Source organism: Polyodon spathula, chromosome 48 (genome assembly GCF_017654505.1).
Source record: "Polyodon spathula isolate WHYD16114869_AA chromosome 48, ASM1765450v1, whole genome shotgun sequence".
Classification (NCBI taxonomy): domain Eukaryota; kingdom Metazoa; phylum Chordata; class Actinopteri; order Acipenseriformes; family Polyodontidae; genus Polyodon; species Polyodon spathula.
The window spans coordinates 2,392,204-2,407,203 of record NC_054581.1 but is presented as its reverse complement, the minus strand read 5'-3'; the positions used below and the strand labels follow the sequence as shown (position 1 = coordinate 2,407,203).

Sequence of the window (15,000 nt, the reverse complement as noted above, 5' to 3'; positions counted from 1 at the left end):
GAAATTAAACAAGAGCCCCCTGAAGTTGAGTTTGACCACATGGAACCAGGGAATGAAGAATCCGAGGACCTGAAACCAAGCATCCCTGTACACCTACGGGAGTGTAGTGTGGTGCTGGAGAGAATCTGCGTGAGAGACCAAGGCTCTGCGAATGGCATGCAAGGAGGGGGAAAGGGGCGGTCATATTCAGAGTGCAGTCTAGCAGGTGAGTGACTCCCAGTAGCTGTGACATCCACAATGTGGGGGAGGGGGAGGGAGCATATAGATAAGATTACTAGGTATTTTCCAACCAGTTCACGATAGGACTCACTAATGGAGAACTTGGAATATAGATATAATGTTGCCGTTGTTTGGGGGTGGGGCGGGGAGGAAAACATTACAGGAGAACTTTGAAGTCAGATTTTGATCTCAGGGCACAGTTTCACCAGCAACAGTCTTTACTGACTTTGCTTCGGTTTTAAGTTTGTTTGCTTTTCTAACCCCCAGTGGAAGCCACCACAGCTGAAATTCACATGCTTTAATCCACTCCACCACCCAGCCACATACCATAACAGGCAGCCTCTCATACTTTCTTTCCTGTTCATATTTTCCAGGTTCCAGTCCAGCAGCTAAAGCGAGGATGGGCAGCGGAGAATATCCTGACGGTGGGAAAAGTCTCACCCCGTTAGAGCATTTTGAAATACACCAGCAAGTTCACACAGGAGAGAAATTGTATCGCTGCTCTGACTGTGGGAAGAGTTTCAGACAGTCCGCACACCTTGAATCACACCAGCGAATTCACACAGGAGAGAAACCATATCGCTGCTCTGACTGTGGGAAGTGTTTTAGTCAACCGGGAATCCTGAAAGCACACAAGCGAATTCACACAGGAGAGAAACCGTATCCCTGCTCTGACTGTGGGAAGAGTTTCAGACAGTCAGCACACCTTGTAAAACACCAGCGAATTCACACAGGAGTGAAACCGTATTGCTGCTCGGAATGTGGGAAGAGTTTCAGACGTTCAGAACACTTGAAAAAACACCAGCGTATTCACACAGGTGAGAAACCGTATCGCTGCTCTGAATGTGGTATGTGTTTCAGGGAATCGGATATCCTGAAAGCACACCAGCGAATTCACAGAGGAGAAAAACCATATTGCTGCTCTGACTGTGGGAACCGTTTCAGATTGTCAGAATACCTCAAAAGACACCAGCGTATTCACACTGGAGAGAAACCATATTACTGCTCTGAATGTGGAAAGAGTTTCAGGGAATCGGGAACTCTGAAAACACACCAGCGAATTCACAGAGGAGAGAAACCATATTGCTGCTCTGACTGTGGGAAGAGTTTCAGACATTCAGAACATCTAAAAATACACCAGCGAATTCACACAGGAGAGAAACCTTTTTTCTGCTGTGACTGTGAGAAGAATTTCAGACATTCAGGAGACCTGAAAAAACACCAGCAAATTCACAAAGAAGAGAAGCTGTATCGCTGCTCTGACTGTGGGAAGAGTTTCAGGCATTCAAGACAGCTGAAAACACATCAGCTAATTCACACAGGAGAGAAACCATATTTCTGCTCTGACTGTGGAAAGAGTTTCAGACAGTCACAACACCTAAAAATACACCAGCGAATTCACACAGGAGAGAAACCATATTTTTGCTCTGACTGTGGGAAGAGTTTCAGAGATTCAGGAGACCTGAAAAAACACCAGCGAATTCACAGAGGACAAAAACCATTTTGCTGCTCTGACTGTGGGAAAAGTTTCAGGCATTCAAGACAGCTGAAAACACATCAGCTAATTCACACAGGAGAGAAACCATATTTCTGCTCTGACTGTGGGAAGTGTTTCAGACAATCGCAACACCTAAAAAAACACCAGCGAATTCACAGAGGACAAAAACCTTGAAGAGCATGTTCAATGGGACTTGTCGCTCATCCAGGGGGGGAAAAAACATTTTGCATTATGAGTCCCTGTGTAATAATATTTTGATATCACTGTTAAGAGCAGGCATTTTAAATGGTAAAGATGCACTTGAGAAAGTGGGCGGTGATGTGAACATGTCTCTAGTTTAACTCAGTCAATGCAGTCAGTGCCTGGGAGCAGGAATGTGCAGAAAGGAGTCTATTCTGCAGCTTACCTGCTATATGAGTCAGGAGGAATCGATAACTCAGTGTGGTAAATTTCAGGGTTTAGCATTTAAACTTAATCTGAAAATAAATCAATTGATTGGAATGAGTATCCTGACCCGGTATATAGCATCCAGAGACGAGACTGCACTGTCCTTACTGGGCAATCGGCTGGATGATTTGACATAAATTCATCACGATTCTAGAACTAATGAAAAAATGATATGTATATATATATATATATATATATATATATATATATATATATATATATATATATATATATATACATACAGTACTGTGCAAGAGTTTTAGGCAGGTGTGAAAAAATGCTGTAAAGTAAGAATGCTTTCAAAAATAGACATGTTAATAGATTATATTTATCAATTAACTAAATGCAAAGTGAGTGAACAGAAGAAAAATCTAAATCAAATCCATATTTGGTGTGACCACCCTTTGCCTTCAAAACAGCATCAATTCTTCTAGGTACACTTGCACAAAGTCAGGGATTTTGTAGGTATATAGTCAGATGTATGATTAAATAATTATACCAAACAGGTGCTAATGATCATCAATTTAATGTGTAGGTTGAAACACAATCATTAACTGAAACAGAAACAGCTGTGTAGGAGGAATAAAACTGGGTGAGGAACAGCCAAACTCAGCTAACAAGGTGAGGTTGCTGAAGACAGTTTACTGTCAAAAGTCATACACCATGGCAAGACTGAGCACAGCAACAAGACACAAGGTAGTTATACTGCATCAGCAAGGTCTCTCCCAGGCGGAAATTCAAGGCAGACAGGGGTTTCCAGATGTGCTGTCCAAGTTCTTTTGAAGAAGCACAAAGAAACGGGCAACATTGAGGACCGTAGACGCAGTGGTCAGCCAAGGAAACTTAGCAGCAGATGAAAGACATATCATGCTTACTTCCCTTCACAATTGGAAGATGTTCAGCAATGCCATCAGCTCAGAATTGGCAGAAAACAGTGGGACCCTGGTACACCCATCTACTGTCCGGAGAAGTCTGGTCAGAAGTGGTCTTCATGGAAGACTTGCGGCCAAAAAGCCATACCTCCGATGTGGAAACAAGGCCAAGAGACTCAACTATGCATGGAAACACAGGAACTGGGGTGCAGAAAAATGGCAGCAGGTGCTGTGGACTGATGAGTCAAAATTTGAAATATTTGGCTGTAGCAGAAGGCAGTTTGTTCGCCGAAGGGCTGGAGAGCGGTACACGAATGAGTGTCTGCAGGCAACAGTGAAGCATGGTGGAGGTTCCTTGCAAGTTTGGGGCTGCATTTCTGGAAATGGAGTTGGGGATTTGGTCAGAATTAATGGTCTCCTCAATGCTGAGAAGTACAGGCAGATACTTATCCATCATGCAATACCATCAGGGAGGCATCTGATTGGCCCCACATTTATTCTGCAGCATGACAACGACCCCAAACATACAACGAAAGTCATTAAGAACTATCTTCAGTGTAAAGAAGAACAAGGAGTCCTGGAAGTGATGGTATGGCCCCCACAGAGCCCTGATCTCAACATCATCGAGTTCTATAGATTTTGCAAGGGATTTATGTATCCAGTGCTAGACTGGGACCTTGTTCAATTGTGTAATCAGAGTTCTAATGAGGCTTGACTGTACAATTAACCCTTTCAGGACCAAGCGAATTTTAGTGGGATGATCCCTAGGCCAGGTTTTTTTTTTTTTTTTTTTTGGGCTGTATCTGACACTCTTCCTATAAAAAAAAAATACATAAATAAAAAAATCTTATTTTTACATGGTGTCCTTTTTTTCTATAAACATTATAAAGTACTTAAACCCATACAAATGTCATTTTTTTCTTTCAACACGATATTTACTTAATTTTATTTTTTAATTGTATTCATTTTTTTTTTATTATTATTATTATTATTATTATTATTATTATTATTATTATTATTATTAGTATGTAGTAGTAGTAGTAGTAGTACATAAGACGAATTCTTCTGCTTCGAGTACATGTTTTTGTACGATGCTATTCTATGACTCCCTGGTTACAATGTACTGAAAGTTTTGTTAAAAATACAGTGTTTGGGCAAATTACAGACAATTTGCTGGTCACGAGTGAGAGGTGCAGTGCACACTTTTTGATTACAATAATGACCTTTTATATAGTTTATATGCACATGCCTTCCTGAAAGAACTGTAAACACCAGAAATGTAATGTGGTGTTTCAGTTAATGAGATTTTACTTTTGGTAGAGAAAAAGGATCCTGTAATGTTAGCACACAAGAGGGTATAGAAGGCACTGGAGCCTCAGCAAAATCCACTTATTTGATTCATAATATCCTGTTTAAAACTTTCGTGTGAATGAGGACAGCACTGCACAATTACATGAAAATACAATTCATTGTTAAATGACAGAAAAATCGCCTATGCTTTTATTTGTTACTGTATTCCATCAGCTTCAAATACCTACACAGTTCATTCAAATACAATAATATCTCAAAGCTGCTTCTCATACAGTGTACCATACAGAAAGTGTATCTTTAAGTAAAATGAATAAGTTAGATTGAAAAGTCCTACCTGTCACACAGTACTACTTGGGTTCACAGCAAAACTGGATTAGAAAACTCTACATATTACTTGCAATGTATTAAATACAATGTTTTAAACTAACAATCCCCTTTGCCACGAATGTCTTTTTCAATACAGCTATGGCCAAAGGTTTTGCAACACCCTAGACATTTTGCATCACCTAGAATTTTAGCACTGAGACAATAAAAACAATTTAACATTTGTAAAAGCATAATTTAAATATTTATCATCTAATCAAAGAGACTACAAAATAGTGTCTACCGGAAGCCATAAGTAGTACAGTATTTCATGCTAGATTTCAAAATGTCACATTTTTCAATTTGTCAGTTTTTCATTAAGAATCTATGGAAAACTACAAAGCCTTATGTAATTCAATACGTTAATGTAACATTATTCAGCAAGTTTCATTCGACTTTATGAAGCAAAATTACTTCATTGTATTGGGTGATGCAAAACTTTTGGCCACAGCTGTAAGAGTTTTTTTTAACCCTGCAAAACTCACCAACATCAGAATCCTACTCATGCATATCTGAGTAAATAATCATCTGATGAGCTAATACGGCATCAGAACTACTCATGCGTTACTACTTCTTTAGAATCCTACTCGCAGTCGTTTTAAAGTTAATACATCATCCGAATCCTACTCATGAGTTAATACAGCATCAGAATCCTACTCATGAGTTAATACATCATTAGAATCCTACTCATGAGTTAATACATCATTAGAATCCTACTCATGAGTTAATACAGCATCAGAATCCTACTCATGAGTTAATACATCATTAGAATCCTACTCATGAGTTAATACATCATTAGAATCCTACTCATGAGTTAATACAGCATCAGAATCCTACTCATGAGTTAATACATCATTAGAATCCTACTCATGAGTTAATACATCATCAGAATCCTACTCATGAGTTAATACAGCATCAGAATCCTACTCATGAGTTAATACATCATTAGAATCCTACTCATGAGTTAATACATCATTAGAATCCTACTCATGAGTTAATACAGCATCAGAATCCTACTCATGAGTTAATACAGCATCAGAATCCTACTCATGAGTTAATACATCATTAGAATCCTACTCATGAGTTAATACATCATTAGAATCCTACTCATGAGTTAATACATCATCAGAATCCTACTCATGAGTTAATACAGCATCAGAATCCTACTCATGAGTTAATACATCATCAGAATCCTACTCATGAGTTAATACATCATCAGAATCCTACTCATGAGTTAATACATCATTAGAATCCTACTCATGAGTTAATACATCATCAGAATCCTACTCATGAGTTAATACATCATCAGAATCCTACTCATGAGTTAATACATCATTAGAATCCTACTCATGAGTTAATACATCATTAGAATCCTACTCATGAGTTAATACATCATCAGAATCCTACTCATGAGTTAATACATCATCAGAATCCTACTCATGAGTTAATACAGCATCAGAATCCTACTCATGAGTTAATACATCATCACATCATTAGAATCCTACTCATGAGTTAATACATCATCAGAATCATGAGTTAATACATCATCAGAATCCTACTCATGAGTTAATACATCATCAGAATCCTACTCATGAGTTAATACATCATCATCAGAATCCTACTCATGAGTTAATACATCATTAGAATCCTACTCATGAGTTAATACATCATCAGAATCCTACTCATGAGTTAATACATCATTAGAATCCTACTCATGAGTTAATACATCATTAGAATCCTACTCATGAGTTAATACATCATCAGAATCCTACTCATGAGTTAATACATCATCAGAATCCTACTCATGAGTTAATACATCATCAGAATCCTACTCATGAGTTAATACATCATCAGAATCCTACTCATGAGTTAATACAGCATCAGAATCCTACTCATGAGTTAATACATCATCAGAATCCTACTCATGAGTTAATACATCATCAGAATCCTACTCATGAGTTAATACATCATCAGAATCCTACTCATGAGTTAATACATCATCAGAATCCTACTCATGAGTTAATACATCATCAGAATCCTACTCATGAGTTAATACATCATCAGAATCCTACTCATGAGTTAATACATCATCAGAATCCTACTCATGAGTTAATACATCATCAGAATCCTACTCATGAGTTAATACATCATCAGAATCCTACTCATGAGTTAATACATCATCAGAATCCTACTCATGAGTTAATACATCATCAGAATCCTACTCATGAGTTAATACATCATCAGAATCCTACTCATGAGTTAATACATCATCAGAATCATCAGAATCCATAGAATCCTACTCATGAGTTAATACATCATCAGAATCCTACTCATGAGTTAATACATCATCAGAATCCTACTCATGAGTTAATACATCATCAGAATCCTACTCATGAGTTAATACAGCATCAGAATCCTACTCATGAGTTAATACATCATTAGAATCCTACTCATGAGTTAATACATCATCAGAATCCTACTCATGAGTTAATACAGCATCAGAATCCTCACTCATGCATGAGTTAATACAGCATCAGAATCCTACTCATGAGTTAATACATCATTAGAATCCTACTCATGAGTTAATACATCATCAGAATCCTACTCATGAGTTAATACATCATTAGAATCCTACTCATGAGTTAATACAGCATCAGAATCCTACTCATGAGTTAATACATCAGAATCCTCCTCATGAGTTAATACATCATTAGAATCCTACACATGAGTTAATACATCATTAGAATCCTACTCATGAGTTAATACAGCATCAGAATCCTACTCATGAGTTAATACATCATTAGAATCCTACTCATGAGTTAATACATCATCAGAATCCTACTCATGAGTTAATACAGCATCAGAATCCTTATAGGGAAATAGGAAATAGGGAGCAAGTCGCAACTCAAAACTGCGGGGTCTACTTACTCTTCTGATAAAGATATCTCCCTCTTCTTGATGTACAGTCCACACAAACACACCGAAGCCTGGCATTTTCTTAAAGCAACAATAGGGTTACAAATGTGATTTATGTTTTCCCAGCAGTAAGTAACCTATCCTGTTCAGACAATTTAATGTATGTGTTACAAATAACAACATTTTTAATTACTGGATAATTAAACATAGATTACTTTATTTGTAGTATTGGCTTAAATACGTGTTCTAAAATGCAGAAATTACACCAGTAAGTGATTTAACGACACAATAGAGATTTATTAATCACACAGATAATGTGCTAATGTGAATTGGTCTCTAAGGGCACATTGTTCTAACTTGGTGAAGAGTGGTTGTTTTTAGACGATAAATGATGTTTATGCATCACCCGATGAAATACTGTCATGTTAAACACTATTCCTGGTATGATAAAGGAGATGGTAAGTTTTATGAATACAGGTCAGTGTATAAATTATAGGATTTGGCCAAGCTTGAATGTAGTCTTTTTTACAAAATCTGTGATGTACTGGGGAAGTCTGAAAGCCTGTTCTCAGACTGCCATCTCTCTTCAAAATGGGAAGTGATTATGGGCTAGTGTAGTGGTTCCCAACCTTTTTCAATGTCGGGACCACCTTGGTGTTTGGATTTGTCCTACGGGCGATTTGCCATGCATTCTTTCACAGCATTTTGAAACTAGTTATGTGTACATGTACAAGTGCTTGTAGAAAGTAAAGTATTTATATAATGTACCTGACTTAATGAGATTCCTGGGCGTGAATCTTTGCTACCGGGTCAGAAAGAAATGTTGTCATTTTGCCATTGAAAATTGTTGATGGCAAAGTTCCTGTTTCTTTGCTTAAATGTTTTTTTTCACATTCTGAATGCCTTATAGATGACTACTGTCCCAATTTTGCAGGTTTAGTATTGTTTAAAAAAAACCCTCCAGACCAATAATGCACTGGGGCTGCAGTAAATGGAGCTGCCAGTGCTGCTCCCCTCAACCGTTTCCTTGTGTAGCAAATTAATTTATTTCTAATGCAATTTCTTTACTCACCAACTTTGCTCAATGTACATTTAAAAAAAAAAACAATACCACCACCAGAAGATGAGGTGGGCGGGAAGCAATTAGGATGATACCACTTCTGGTGGTCTGTGATGTGTATATTAAACGGGATTGGTGGCATTTTGGTTAAATATGATGGCGTCAAGAACAGACTGTACACATTATTTCAGAAGTAGTGTTAATAGAATTTTTGGCATATAGTCTTGTGAGATATTAAACCTGGCTGAATAAACCCATATAATAACATGGAGCTGAAGTCAATCATTCACACTATGGTACAGTTCACAAGTCATAACCGAGGCAGAAGTGTTAAAGGGACTAGGAGCTCTTAAAATAAACAAATCCCCTGGGCCGGGTGAGATCCACCCAATAGTACTCAAATGAAATAAGTTATTTACAAACTGCTAACCAAGATCGTGCTAGAACAGTCTCTTGACACGGGGGTTGTACTGACAGACTGGAGAATTGCAAACGTAATACCGATCCACAAAAGGGAAACAAAACCGAACCAGGTGACTACAGACCAATAAGCCTGACTTCTATTATATGTAAACTTAAGGAAACTATAATAAGATCCAAAATGGAAATAGTTACCCAACAACCAGTGGTAATCTGTGATAGTTTGTCCAGTTGTTACCTATTACCCTTATTTTAAAAAAAATAAGATTCGTATACTGTAACAAATTTCAACATATTTAAGGATATTTAACGGGGGCCCCCCCCCCCCAAAAATTTTTTTTTTTTATGAAAGCTTTTGACAAAAGTTTTTGACAAATTCCCGCATAAAAGATTAATTCTCAAACTGAACGCAGTAGAGATTCAAGGAAATGCATGCCACATGGATTAGGGAGTGGTTAACATGTAGAAAACAGAAAGTACTGATTAGAGGAGAAACCTCAGAATGGGGTGAGGTAACCAGTCGAGCAGGTTCGGATGCATTTAAACTAGAAAGGAAGGGGGGAGAAATCAACCAAAAAAACAGAAGGGAGACTGCATCAAAACAAGAACAACAACTCAGGTAAGACAACCATTAAATGTATTTATCTAAATGCTAGAAGTATCAGAAACAAAAATTCTAGAACTTGAAGCTACTGCACTAACAGGTAACTATGATGTGATAGGTGTTACAGAAACTTGGTTGTCTGAGAGTGATGGGGACGAATATAATATTTGTGGGTATACACTGTATAGGAAAGACAGGCAGGACAGAAGAGGAGGAGGGGTAGCGCTATACATAAGAAACAGTCTTGAAGCCCAGGTGTTAAACCTGGACAAAGAAAATAAAACCGAATCAATATGGGTCAGAATAACAGACAAAAATTCAAAGGGCATAATAATAGGAGCATGCTATAGACCGCCAGATTCAGACAGTGAGCAAAATAATCTGTTATACAATGACATTAGAAATGTGTGTAGCAAAGGAGAAGCCATACTAATGGGGGATTTCAACTTCCCCCAAATAAAATGGGAAAACCCGGTGGGTAGCACGAAGGATGAAATTGAAATGGTGGAAATGACAAATGACTGCTTCCTAACACAATTTGTGAAGGCACCCACTAGAGGGGAGGCATGCCTTGATTTAGTCTTTTCAAATAACGAAGATAGAATAACTAAAACAGAGGTCAGAGAACCACTGGCAAACTCAGACCATAACATGGTCTCATTTGAAGTGTTTTTTAAAATCCTCAAAAGTAAATGACTAAAGCTAAGGTTTACAATTTTAGAAAAGCAAACTATGAAGGTATGAAACAGAGACTAACAGAAGTAGATTGGAGTAAAATAGAGAAAACACCCACAGAAGAAGGATGGTTGTTCTTCAAAAATGTAGTACTAGAGGCACAAAACAATTGCATCCCTAAAGTAGACAAATCTAAATGTAAAACTAAATTGCCAAAATGGTTTAATAGATCAATTAAAAAAAATATTCAGCGAAAAAAGGCACTTTACAGAGCATTAAAAAAGGACCAAAAAGAAAGTACACAGAAAGAGTACACAGAACTGCAAACGCAAGTCAAAAAGGAAGTTAGAAAGGCCAAGAGAGAAATAGAAATGAACATTGCTAAGGGAGCTAAAACCAATTCCAAAATGTTTTTCCAATATTACAACAGCAAGAGAACATTCAAAGAGGAGATTAAATGTTTAAGAGATACAAATGGCAAAGAAATCGTAGAGGAAGAAAAAAAAATAGCAAATATGTTAAATGATTACTTTTCACAAGTTTTTACAAAGGAAGATACTGACAACATGCCCCACATGTCATCCAGTTCCTATCCAGTTTTAAATAACTTTAGCATAACTGAGGCAGAAGTGTTAAAGGGACTAGGAGCTCTTAAAATAAACAAATCCCCTGGGCCGGATGAGATCCTCCCAGTAGTACTCAAAGAAATGAAAGAAGTAATTTACAAACCGCTAACCAAGATCATGCAGCAGTCTCTTGACACAGGGGTGGTACCGACAGACTGGAAAATTGCAAACGTAATACCGATCCACAAAAAGGGAAACAAAACTGAACCAGGTAACTACAGACCAATAAGCCTGACTTCTATTATATGCAAACTTATGGAAACTATAATAAGATCCAAAATGGAAAATTACCTATATGGTAACAGGGTACTGGGAGACAGTCAACATGGTTTTAGGAAAGGGAGATCGTGCCTAACTAACTTGCTTGATTTTTTTGAGGATGCAACATCGATAATGGATAATTGCAAAGCATATGACATGGTTTATTTAGATTTCCAGAAAGCTTTTGACAAAGTCCCGCACAAAAGATTAATTCTCAAACTGAACGCAGTTGGGATTCAAGGAAACACATGTACATGGATTAGGGAGTGGTTAACATGTAGAAAACAGAAAGTACTGATTAGAGGAAAAACCTCAGAATGGAGTGTGGTAACCAGCGGTGTACCACAGGGATCAGTATTAGGTCCTCTGCTATTCCTAATCTACATTAATGATTTAGATTCTGGTATAGTAAGCAAACTTGTTAAATTTGCAGACGACACAAAAGTAGGAGGAGTGGCAAACACTGTTGCAGCAGCAAAGGTCATTCAGAATGATCTAGACAAGATTCAGAACTGGGCAGACACATGGCAAATGACATTTAATAGAGAAAAGTGTAAGGTACTGCACGCAGGAAATAAAAATGTACATTATAAATATCATATGGGAGATATTGAAATTGGAGAAGGAATCTATGAAAAAGACCTAGGAGTTTTTGTTGACTCAGAAATGTCTTCATCTAGACAATGTGGGGAAGCTATAAAAAAGGCCAACAGAGTTTGGAGTGTGATTGTCGATATGTGTAGATGCTACTATCCACCCTGCAGGTATCACAAAGTCCGGAAAAAATATGTTAAAATTATTTAGTTCTGCATCGTATAAAAATAGTTGATTTTTCCAGTGCTTCCTAGTCTGTTAACCAGTTTTAAATTAAAAGTGTTTATTTCGGCTTTATTGTTAAAGTTTTCACATGTGCAATACTGTCCTACAATTGCTACATGATACTGTGATCATTGCATCGTGTTATGTTAATGTGCCATAGCGAAGTTTTAAAACAGAGTTAGCAAATGCCTAGCATTAAAGTGTACTCCAGTGAGTGATCCTTTCCAATTACTAAAGTCTTAAAAGGCCAGATAAGAATGATAAATATTGTAACTCCTTTTTAGAAGGCCTTTGTTGTTCTGCAAGTTGCTACAGTGACACTGTAGATGCTATAACTAGTTACTGTAAATTAGATGCTGTTTTAGCAGACACATTTCATTAAGTAAACAAGTATTTGGATGGTTTTTAAATTCGTTGCTTGGACCGGTAATAATAAGAATAAGAATAATCCCAACAATAACAGTGGGCTTCCCAGGCATTCTGGCTTGGAAGCCTAATAATACAATCCATCAAGATATTTACATAGATGTTATCACAAGATATAATCTCTGTTTTCTTTTTCAACTGCTATTCAGGGCACCAAAGTAAAGCGTTTTTTTTTTGTTTGTTTTGTTTGTTTTTTTAATTATGTATTCTTTAAATGTTCTTTTGCTAGTGGGTGATTGAAATGCCTTTTCTAGTAAGCTACTAGGTTATTGGCTGAAGCAGAATTGCTTGAGGCTGGATTCTCATTGGTTGCAATTTTAGTACCTGCTCCAGTTGGCTAGAAATGGTTATGCTTTTAACACAATGCAAAATGTTAGGAACCTAAACCTGGTTCCCTGAAAAAGAATGACAACCACTATCAAATGGGATGGGCCCTCTCTGACCATCAATCATTCAGCATATATAAAAAAGCTGCCCTATCAGGGCCCTGCTGTGAGGAGGAAGTCCCTCCCACCTCCTGCTAAAGAGGGACATCCTCACAGTAGCATGTCTCCATTTTCTTTCAAAATCAGAGGTCAGCTGGGGACACGACCTCAAGGGTAATGGTTGTCATGGCTGCAATAGAAAAAATGAAAATAAGCAAGCAGACTAAATAGAACAGTTCAGGAATGGGATAGAACAAAGGGAGAAGGGCAGTTTTGCAGGATCTATAAGTGTAGTCTAAACAGGTGAGTTTTGAGGCGTCAGAATGTGTTGAGACACAACGTAGTCCTGATGCTCACAGGCAGCTGGTTCCACCATTGGGGAGCAAGAGAGGAAAAGGAGAGCACTGGCAGTAGAATACCTGAGGGAGAGACAAGTGTTTGGAGGTAGGAAGGCGCAGAACGTGAAGAGAGCGGTGGGTAAGGACAGGGGTCTTAAATTGGATACGGGCATGGATAGGAAACCAGTGTAGCACATGAAACAGAGAAGTAGCATCAGAGAAGCGAGGCAGAGAAAATATAAGGCGAGCAGCAGAATTTTGAATAAGCTGCAGAAGGCGAATGGTGAAGCACAAGGCCAGCTAGAAGAGAGTTGGACAGAGCCAAGGCCTTGACAGGAAGCTGAGAGTAGAATAAGTAGTGAAGAATTACATCACTTGTACTGTATGTATAATATAACTTAAGGGTATATAAGGGTATGCCCTTTGATATTTTGAGACTTCATTGACTGTTGATCTATTTGGTCCAGTAGGACCTTTTTTGGGACCTCAGTTATCCAACCTGGTGCCTAATTAAAACATTAATATTAAGTACATTATTTTTTGTCAATTATGTTTTATTAAAAATAAGTAAATAAAATACACTACAAACATATTCATCAGGACCCACTGAGCTGTCTTAACACGTGTCAGTATCCAGTCACACACACGAGAATTTGAAATATATATATATATCAGAATATTACCTATTTATATCTATGTCTATATATATATTAAACCTCATTATCAAAATGTGACTTATATATACCATTTTTTGGGAACTTACCTTGCTGCCACAGCTTGGATGTGCTACAGGGGAGCTGGACTCTACAGCAGGTTCCTTCCCATTTGGGAGGTTGGGGGTGCTGGGCAGGGTTGGCCTACTGGCAAGACCAGAGAAGGTTGGCCTGATTGTTACTGGCTTAACTGGATCCGGATTATTTGCCTGCAGTTCCAGTTGGTTAACAACCTTCTCCAGTCTTCGCACCAGCCCGGGAAGTTCTGAAAATGTTATTTCCTTGTTGTCATGTATCCATTAGTCTATATCTGTATCATATACACACACACACACACACACACACACACACAGTATATATTAACATGCTACATCACCAGCCCATCTGTTGGTCAAAATGTGTATTTAAGTGTTACTACACAACACTGTTCCCTAATATTGTATTTTCTTTTTTCTTTGAGAAGTTGTCCCTAAATCAAGTATGCATTGCACACTACAAAAAATACTCACTGTCAAGAGCTGCCAACTTCTCCTCCATGCTGACCGTGCATATTGCAGTCTCCATGCCTTTGTGGTCCTGTGATAAAAAAAAAAAAAAAAAAAAAAAAGATGTTTAACTCATAATCTTTTATTAATATAATGTCAAGTTATCATTATTCTAAAAGTAAATCAAATATGGTAACATTACTTTATGTATATACTTTTCTGCTCAATTTAATTTATAAATACAGATAAAATATGCATGGCAATTTAAAATACATATAATGCCCTATTTTAATATTATGATTTTTAAAAAAAACTGCTTTTCAACTTGATGAAGTGGCATTTTTTTTGTATACATATTTCAACAATATAAATTATGACTTTGTATTTCAACAAGAGTATATTTTTGGTGAAGGACCAAATGTTCAGTAGCGTACAAACACATTGCTTTGATTTGCTGTTATGCGTTTCTTAACAGACAGACTGTACCTACTTTATTGACAAACTGATGCAGCAGATTTTCTT

At 37.4% G+C, this 15,000-nt stretch overlaps 2 protein-coding genes across 2 annotated transcripts in view; both read left to right on the top strand.

Moving 5' to 3' along the window:
- The window catches only part of LOC121306498 (zinc finger protein 660-like), a 2,713-nt gene extending 369 nt beyond the window's left edge, over positions 1 to 2,344 (top strand). Inside the window, exons 1-2 of the mRNA XM_041238237.1 lie at positions 1 to 205; positions 594 to 2,344. The exon at positions 1 to 205 is cut by the window's left edge and continues 369 nt beyond it. Of these exons, the coding sequence (XP_041094171.1) occupies positions 1 to 205; positions 594 to 1,891 (1,503 nt within the window). The 3' untranslated portion in view covers positions 1,892 to 2,344. The remainder of the gene's footprint in view (positions 206 to 593) is intronic.
- LOC121306486 (lysine-specific demethylase 6B-like) overlaps positions 1 to 15,000 on the top strand; it is a 665,627-nt gene that overhangs the window by 242,074 nt on the left and 408,553 nt on the right. The window lies entirely within an intron of this gene.